At 57.2% G+C, this 8279-nt stretch overlaps 1 protein-coding gene across 1 annotated transcript; it reads right to left on the reverse strand.

Moving 5' to 3' along the window:
- Positions 1–4340: 4340 nt before the first annotated feature.
- SOX12 (SRY-box transcription factor 12) lies at positions 4341–7537 on the reverse strand. The gene has a single exon (XM_057529980.1). It carries the CDS (start codon positions 7112–7114, stop codon positions 6176–6178), a length of 939 nt encoding a protein of 312 aa, XP_057385963.1. The 5' UTR covers positions 7115–7537; the 3' UTR covers positions 4341–6175.
- Positions 7538–8279: the final 742 nt, after the last annotated feature.

Below are 8279 nucleotides of genomic sequence, written 5' to 3' on the forward strand. Positions count from 1 at the left end.
AAATTTATGGGAGGAATGTCAAAGAACTTGTAGCCGTGTCCTAAAACCACAACAATGCACTGAGGTCTCAGTCACAGCTTAAACATCGCCTCCTCCAGGAGGTGACCTGACCACACCCTGCTCCGTGTCTGGATTAAGGGCCTCCTCTGTGTCCCCCCAGCCCCACTGTCCATCTCCATCAATGCATTTCCACCCCTGTGTTTATGGGTCTTTCTGCTCCCCAGACCTGAGGGTTCAGTGAGGATGGACCGTGTCTGTTTTTTTCACCTTTGTACACCCAGCACCTAGCACAGAGCGTGGAAAAGCAGGCCCTTAATAAATGTTTGTTGCATGCATGAGCAAATGAGTGACTGAATGAGCTAAGGCATGGAGCCCAGTGCAGAGGCCATTCCTTCCTCATGAAGCTTACATACTAATTGGAGAGATACATACAAAATAAAACTTTATATGATAAATGCCAGATAGTGATCAATGTTATTATGAAAAATAAAGCAAAGTAAGGGGATAGTGTAAGGGGAGGTGATGCTTTATATGAACTGTCAGGGAAGATCTTTTTGAGTTAGTGACATTGGAGCTGAGACCTGAAGGAAGTGAGAGAGTAAACCTGGGAGAAGAGCATTTCAAGCAGAATGAACAGCATGTGCAAAGGGCCTGCAGTGGGTGTGTGCTTGGCAGTTTTGAGGAACAGCAAGGAAGCCAGGGTGGCTGAAGCATGGTGAGAGAAGGAAAAAGTAGCAAGGATGAGTCCCAGGGTGGGCCACACGCCAGATCACACAGGGTTTCACAGGCCTTGTTGAGGACTTTTGCTTTTAGTCTGAATGAGACGGGGGCCATTGGAGAGTTTCGAGCAGAGACGGTATATGGTCTGATTTATAGCTTAAACAGATTCCTCTGGCTGCTCTGTTGGTAACAAGACTGAATGGGGCAAAGGAGAAAGCAAGGAATTCAGCAAGGTGGCTGGTAAAGGATACTGGGCAAGAGATGATGGGGGCCAGGACCAGGAGAGTGGCCATGGAAAAGGTGAGAGGTGATAGGACACAGGACACATTTTGAAGATAGAACAAATAGGCTATAAGGGATATGAAGCTATGAGGAAAAGAAGAGTCAAGTTTGCTGGCCTTAAAAGGCCAGCTAAAGTAATATGTGAAGAAGTGAAGATGTGGGTCGGGGAGCAGGCTTGGGAGGACTGGGGAAACCACACTTCATTTTTAGACATGCCAAGTTTCAGGTGCCGATTAGATATCCCAGTGAAGACGACAAGAAGGCAGCTAGACATAATGAGTCTGGCAGTGTCGGGATGGAGCTATAAGCTTGAGAAGCTACAGCTATGATAAGCAGAATTCTAAGATGGCCCCCAAGATTCCCACCCCCTGGTGTGCGTGCCCAACATAACCTCTTCCTCTCGGTGTGGGTAAGACCCGGGAGCATGATGGATGTCACTCTTGTGATTAGCTTACATTATTGGCAAAGGTGAAGGGACTTCATAAATGTGATCAAGGTAAATGTGATTAAATTAGTTGATATTTAGTGAATCAAAAGGACCACTTCCCTGGGTGAGCCCTTTGAAAGAGAGCCTTCCTTGAGCCAAGTGACTTGAAGGTGCAGAAAGATTCTCCTGCTGCTCCTTGACAAAATAAGCCTCCACACTGAGAGAGGGCCTGTGAAGAAAAAAACTGAGTGGCTTTTAGGAATCCAGAGTGGTACCAGCTGACAGCCAGAAAGAAAATGGGGGCCTCAGTCCTTTAACCACAAGGAACTGAGTGCAGCCCGCCACCCCGTGATTCTGGAAGAGGACACTGAGCTCCAGAAAGGAATGCAGCCCAGCCAACAGCGTGACTGCAGCTTTGAGAGATCCTGAGCAGAGAACCCAGCTGAGGCATGCCCGGACTCCGGGCCCACAGGGATTATGAAATAATAAATGCATGTTGTTTTAAGCGGTTAACTTTGTGGCATTTCGTTACATAGGAATAGATGGCCAATACATCAGCGTATAGGCGTTTTTAAAGCCCTGGAACCAAGATAGCTCAAATAGCCCCGGCCAGGAACCTGACCCAGAGATGTATCAGAGAGCATGAATGGAGGGGGATTAGAGTGGGACACACCCTGCAACCTCTCCACAGGCGCGCCAGCAATGCTTCCTACTCCTCTCAGCCACTAGGAGTCCCCAAAGTCCACATAAGCAGGTCTCGCCCCCACCTTTCACAGGTCAGAATCCATTTCCTTCAGAAATGGAAGGAACCAAAATAACAATAAATGGTCTCCCTTCTATTCGTATTTCCTCCTCCCCCGCATCACCCGGGGGAAACTAAGGCCTGCGAAGGGAGGCGCTTGCCCAAGGCCTGCAGTACTCTAGCACCGTCTCAGGCCTGGCGTTTTACATGCCCCCTGCCCTGCCCCCTCCCAGGGCATCGTGAAGGGCAAACACAGACTTTTAGCCTCTCTCTCTCCAGCTTAGGCCAGGGGAGGGACTGCGAATGCGAATGCGAATGACATCAGCAGAGGGCCCTGAGTGACTTGTGGGCTGAGGTCGGAGTTTCTAATTGAGGCCGACTGGAAAGGGTGGAAAGCGTGCAGCCCCGAGGTTGGGGCTGACGGTGTTGGTGGAAACAAGACTCCTCCTGAGGGAGTGGGCATCAGAGGTGCCCAGCTGCAATTGCTGGGCCGGTGATCCCCTTCCCTTTATCCAGCCCCTTCCACCCTCCGCTGCAGACTGGGTTGCCCAGAAGCAGACACTGAGACTGAGTTTGGGGTGCAAGATATTTATTAGGCATAAACACCTGTGAAAAGAAGAGGGAGGAGACAGAATTGGGTTCAGGAAGCCAAACTGCGCTGCTGGCCAGGCAAAGCCTCAGCCACCCTGGAGGGGCCCTGGGGTGAGGACATGGGAGGGGGCAGGTACTCCCTGTGTCTGTCCCACCTTTAACTGAAGTGGCAGGCTTTTACACCTGTGCTCATTCGGACACCAGATGCAGGCTGCCCTGGGTGAAGTGGCTCTCTTCCACCTTTTCTTTCTTAAAGGTTTTGTTTTGATTTGTGGTCAATCTTGCTTCCAATCAGAGGCCAAGAGGAAGCACTCACCGTAATTCCTGCGGCCCCAAGCCCCCTTTCTATAGGTGCCCAGCCCTCCCAAACCTGCTTTAGTCCTCTTTTAAAGCATCTATGGGTATCCCAGTCCCCAAATACCCTCTGAATGAGACTTGCACACTTGGCCTTGGTTCTTACTGGGGAAACAGGCTTTGTCCAACTTTAGGAATTCATTGGATCTGGTAGAGGAAGAATTAGGCGGACAGGTGTAGGGGGACAAAAGTTTTGAAAAGCCTTGGTCTCAGTTCCCAAAACACACTGGTAAGAATCTCATGGACAGGAATCACCGTGGCTTCTGCTGCTCTTCTTCAGTCATTCAAGACATCTACACTGGGGGCCAGTTATGTGCTAGGCATGGGGACGAACCCCACTACTCCACACCCTGAGCTGCCAGCCTAACACCATCTGCAGATTCAAACAGGGAGGGAGAGGCAAGCACCCTGAAGTAACACTTCACCAGGAGACAGAAACCAAAATTTGGGGCCCTGTCACTGACCTTGGCTGCTTGAAGCTCCTTTACAGGTTGCTTCTGCACCTTGACCCTAAGTTTCCTCCTCTGGACAATGGAATAATACAATTTATGGAGCACCATGTTAAATGCTTCTCACCTCGAACTTCATTTTACTCTGTGAAGCAGGTATTATCATCCCCGCGTTACACATATGGAAAGAAGAGTCAGGGTAAAGTTAACATGCTCAAGGTCACACAGGTGCTCAGTGGCAGCGCCAGGCTTTGAGCCCAGGTATTGTGGCTCAACCCTGATTCTTAATCTTAAGGGCAGGGTCAAACTGGCCCCCTTGGACTAGGTGTGCCTGCACACGTGTTTCACTTGGTCCACAAGGATTTAAAAATATTTCACTCAGCTTTCATTTTGAAATTGAGATGTTCACAGAAACATCCAGATTTCCATCTTCTCTTGAAAAATCTAGCCCCCTGGCCACAGTGGGCCGCATTCCCACAGGGTCACAACCGGCAGGAAGTGAGCAGTTGCTCCCCTTGAAGTGGGTCATGAAGCCAGTGTCCACCCAGACTCTCTCATTCATGTCACCTGCCTGGCCTCTGCAGGGGTGAGTCTGCCATCCTTAATGAAGACCAGGAGTCCTGAGATAGAGGGAGCAGAGAGGCCTAGAGGGGCCAGGTGCCTCCTTGCCCTGGAACCCCCAGCTCTTCCTGCATGGTGCTAAGTCACATGGACTTGAATCTGCCAAACTGTTTGGGGAGGGTTGAGGAAAGGCAAAGACATGTAGAAGCACAGGGCGAGATGGGGCAAATACACTTTATTCAGTCCTGGCAGAAGTCCTGCTGTGGGTGCCAGTGCCCCCTCCCCTCAGCTATGAGACTAGTTCTCCAAGACCACAGACAGTGACATCTCTTCACTCACATGACGTTTTCTGGGATTTTTCATTGTCTTTTTTGTTGTTGTTTTTCTTTAAAAAAAAAAAAAAGAAAAAGAAAAAGAAAGAGAGAGAGAAAGAGAAAAAGAGAGAAAGAGCGCGCGCGCAAAAAGGCCCAGAGCCGGAGCACCAAGCTTAAAGGAGGCAGCTGGTGGCTTTGTCAGCGACGGGAACGCGTGGGGCAGAGACCTGCAGAGACCCTGGGCAGGGGTCCCGGAGGACTCTGGGACCGTTTGTTCCTGAGATTTGTGTGTGTGAATGAGAGTGTGTGCACACCCAGGAGGGTGAACACACGCCGGTGAGATACAGGTAGTGAGGGCAAATGGGGCGTGGGGAGGCCGGAGGGGCGGGGCTTGAGCGGGGAGCTGGAGTAAGAGGGGTAACAGCATCAGGGGCAGGGTTTCCGAGGGCACCCCGAACTGGATGCAGCAGCGCTAGGCGCAAACGGCCCAAGACTGCTCTGACCCTCCCTTCAGTCTCACTGGCCCAGTCGATGGTCTCTCTGAAGCCAGCTGCTGAAAAGTGGGGCTCTTCTTGCCACTTCATCTGCTATTATGCCTCAGTCTCAACCCCCTAGTACCAACGTGTCTCAGTTTCTCCCACTGAATACTGTAGGCAGAGGGACCTGGGTGACAGGAAGGGGCGGTGGGCTTAGGAAGGAGCCCAGGCTGGGAGTGTGCCCTGAGGTGATAAGGGCACTTGGGGGGTGGTGGAGCATAAGGACCCTGTCCCCAAACAAACTGTTACGTGTCTTGGTTCTGAGTTTTCTTTTTCTCTCCTGAAGGATTTCCAGAGAAAGACCCTGCCCCCAATTCCCAGGCGGGGGAAAGAAAGGTTGGCTTCTTGGAACCAAGACAAGCTGTAGAGGCAGTCATGCAGTCGGTGAGGGGTGGGTGCACGTGGGTTGGGCAACCCCGTAAGGGAAAAGGGGCTATGCCACTTGGGAGTTCCAAGCTCCACATCAACCCTTCCGGGCCGGCTAGTCTCTTTCTCCCCCTTCCGAGTGCTCCTCCCATTTAAGGCAGTGACGCCCCGTCGGGTTGAACGGAAGCCGTGGCTCCTGGATCAAAAGATTTCTCAGGATCGCTCTATATCCGCCCCCCTTCTTCCCGGATCGGCTGACAGGGGCTTGAGGTTCGACTGGGACCAGCTCCCTCCTCCCAAGAAGCATTAAGCATGCGCGAGAAGGGGGCGGATCCCAGTGTTCCCGGGGAAAAGGAACGGGCCCCCTCCCTGGGAGGGAGGGGCAAGGGAGGAGGGCGCGGGGCCGCCCAGCTGCAGCGCCCCCCCAAACAAGACAAGAGGCGGGCCAGGCTAAGGCGGAGGGAGTCCGGAGCAAGGGCAGGGGCGTGTCCTCCGGCCGTGAGGAGGGGCGTGTGCAAAATGGGGGAGGGGTACAGGTCTCTTGGAGAGGACGGGAGGTGTATCGGAGGGGGGGGCTGGCTGCTGGTGGCTGTGCGGGAGGGGGTAAGATGGGGAGGGGCTTGGATGTCGGAGAAAGGGTGGGGGTTGGGCTGCCTTGGGGTGTGTCTGCGGGGGAAGGGCATGTCTGGATTTGAAGGGGGTTGGGCACGTCTAGGAGGGGGGAGGCTGTGCGGGAGATGGGGTGCCAGCCTCGGCCTCCGAGGGGCCCCAATACCTGATTCCTGTATGTAAACAGCTGGTTTGGGGGCGTGCGCGCCCCGCTGACGGTGGGCTCAGTAGGTGAAAACCAGGTCGGCGATGCTAGACGGGCGCCAGTCCCCTGCGATCATCTCGGTAACCTCGGGGGTGCAGTAGTCCGGGAACTCGAAGTGCGACGTGCCCGAGGGGGGCGGCAGGTCTGGGTCGCGGTCCAGGGCGCTGCAGTCCAGGCCGGCGGGGCCGGGGGGCAGTCTGGACAGAAAGCCCAGCGGCTCCTCCCCCGACGCCACCGTCTCCTCTTCGCCTTCCTCCGTCGCCGCCGCCTCCTCCTCCTCTTCCTCCGGCTCCTCGTCCTCCGACGGAGTCGGGGAGGCGGCGGTGACAGCCGCCCCCTCGCCCGACGGCCCCTGGGAACGCTCCGCTTGTCCCCGGGCGGCCCGCCCCGCCGGGACCATCCTCCACAGCTCCCGCCCGGGGGTCTCGACCAGGCGCACTTCCAGCAGCTCCTCGTCGTCGTCCTCGTCGTCGTCCTCGGGCGCCGCCGCGCCGCCCCCCAAAGGCCCTCCCGCTGCTCGGCGGCCCCCGCGGCTAGGCAGCTGCGGCCCGGGCTTGAGCCGGCTGCCGCCGCCGCCGGGGGGGCGGGGCCGCGCCTTGGCGGGCGCCCCCTTGCTCTTTTTGCGCGGCCGGTACTTGTAGTCCGGGTAATCCGCCATGTGCTTGAGGCGCAGCCGCTCCGCCTCCCGCACGAACGGGATCTTCTCCGAGTCCTGCAGCAGCTGCCAGCGGCGGCCCAGGCGCTTGGAGATCTCGGCGTTGTGCATGTCGGGCCACTGGTCCATGATCTTCCGCCGTTCGTGCTGCGACCACACCATGAACGCGTTCATCGGTCTCTTAATGTGGCCGCTCGGGGTCTTGCACCAGCCGGGCTCACGCGCCCCCTCCTCGGCCGGCCCGGGCCCCGGGGGCGGTGGCCCGCCGTCCCGCTTGGCCCTCGCGCCCCGCTGCTGCACCATCGCGCCTGGGCCCGGGGCCGCTAGACGCCGCCGGGGGCCGTCCGCATCCTCAGCGGCTGGGGGTGGGGGAGGAGGCAGCAGCGACGGAGGGGCGGCCCCGCCCTGCAGCTCGGCCCGGCCCCCGCGAGCTGGGGAGCGAGAAGCTGGGCGCTCGGGCCCAACGGACGGCGGGGGGAGAAGGTCAGCGGCGCGGTCTCAGGCGGGCTCGGCGCGCCCCCGCCGCCTCCGGCAAGTTGTGCCCCGCAGCACGCCACACATTGTTTTGCGGGGGCTGAGGAACTGCACTCCCAGGGCCCCCGCGGGCTCTCCTAGCAGCCTCCTGCTCGGCCGCGGCCCGCGCGCGCCTCTCTCCGCCCCGCCGCCTTCCAGTGTCTTTCTCCCCGCGCGGCCCCGCCGGCGCGCGCGCCACCCCTCCCCCTCTCCGTCTGCGGGCCGCTGCGGCGCGCGCGGGGCCGCCCCGTGTAAACACCGAGGTGCCCGCTTGGGCTGCGGCCGGGCCACGCCTCGCGCTCGGGCGGCGCGTCACCCGTTGCTGGGCAGAGAACCTGGTATTTGCATCTCCCAATCGCTGGCTGCCGAAGTGGGGCGGGGCTCGTGCTGCGGGGCTGGGCGGTCTTGTGGCTGGGATTGGGGGTGTCGGATGAAGTCGGTTTCTTTTCTTAGGCTGGGGACTAGCGGGAGAGTGGGGTGGGGGACGCCGAGCGTGCTTCCCTTCTGGCTCCAGAAAGCCTGTCCCCGCCCCGCGTTGCCTTTGAAATTTTCGCTTACTCAGTGACACCTGCCGCCAGGTAGGACCTCCGCTCCCTCCTCTTTCGGGGGCGTCTTTTTAGTCGCCCCAGAACAGAAGGTGAGGAGACCTAGGCTCAGGAAAGCTCCTTAAGGGGACAACAACCTCATCGTATCATTGATGTAGCCCCTGCCTAGTATCCAGCCATATAGGCGCTCAACAAATGTTTATGGGCCCAATGAACCGAATCCCTTTTATATTTTTCTTCTCTTTTGAGGCACCACGAGAGTCCTGAGAAAGAAGGGCACATGACGCCCACTTTCCAGGTAGGAAACACCAAAGATCTGCAGACTAGGGCTCGAATCCTAGGCTCGCGGTCCCAGCTCTCTCTTCCCTCAGCGCACGAAGGGGCCGGGGCACCTCGCCTAACCAGCCGAG

This window comes from Balaenoptera acutorostrata, chromosome 15 (genome assembly GCF_949987535.1).
Source record: "Balaenoptera acutorostrata chromosome 15, mBalAcu1.1, whole genome shotgun sequence".
In the NCBI taxonomy this organism is placed as follows: Eukaryota; Metazoa; Chordata; class Mammalia; order Artiodactyla; family Balaenopteridae; genus Balaenoptera; species Balaenoptera acutorostrata.

Bases quoted from the DNA above. Each gene is read 5' to 3' on its own strand.
- SOX12 (XM_057529980.1), bottom strand. From the start codon at position 7,114: ATGGTGCAGCAGCGGGGCGCGAGGGCCAAGCGGGACGGCGGGCCACCG.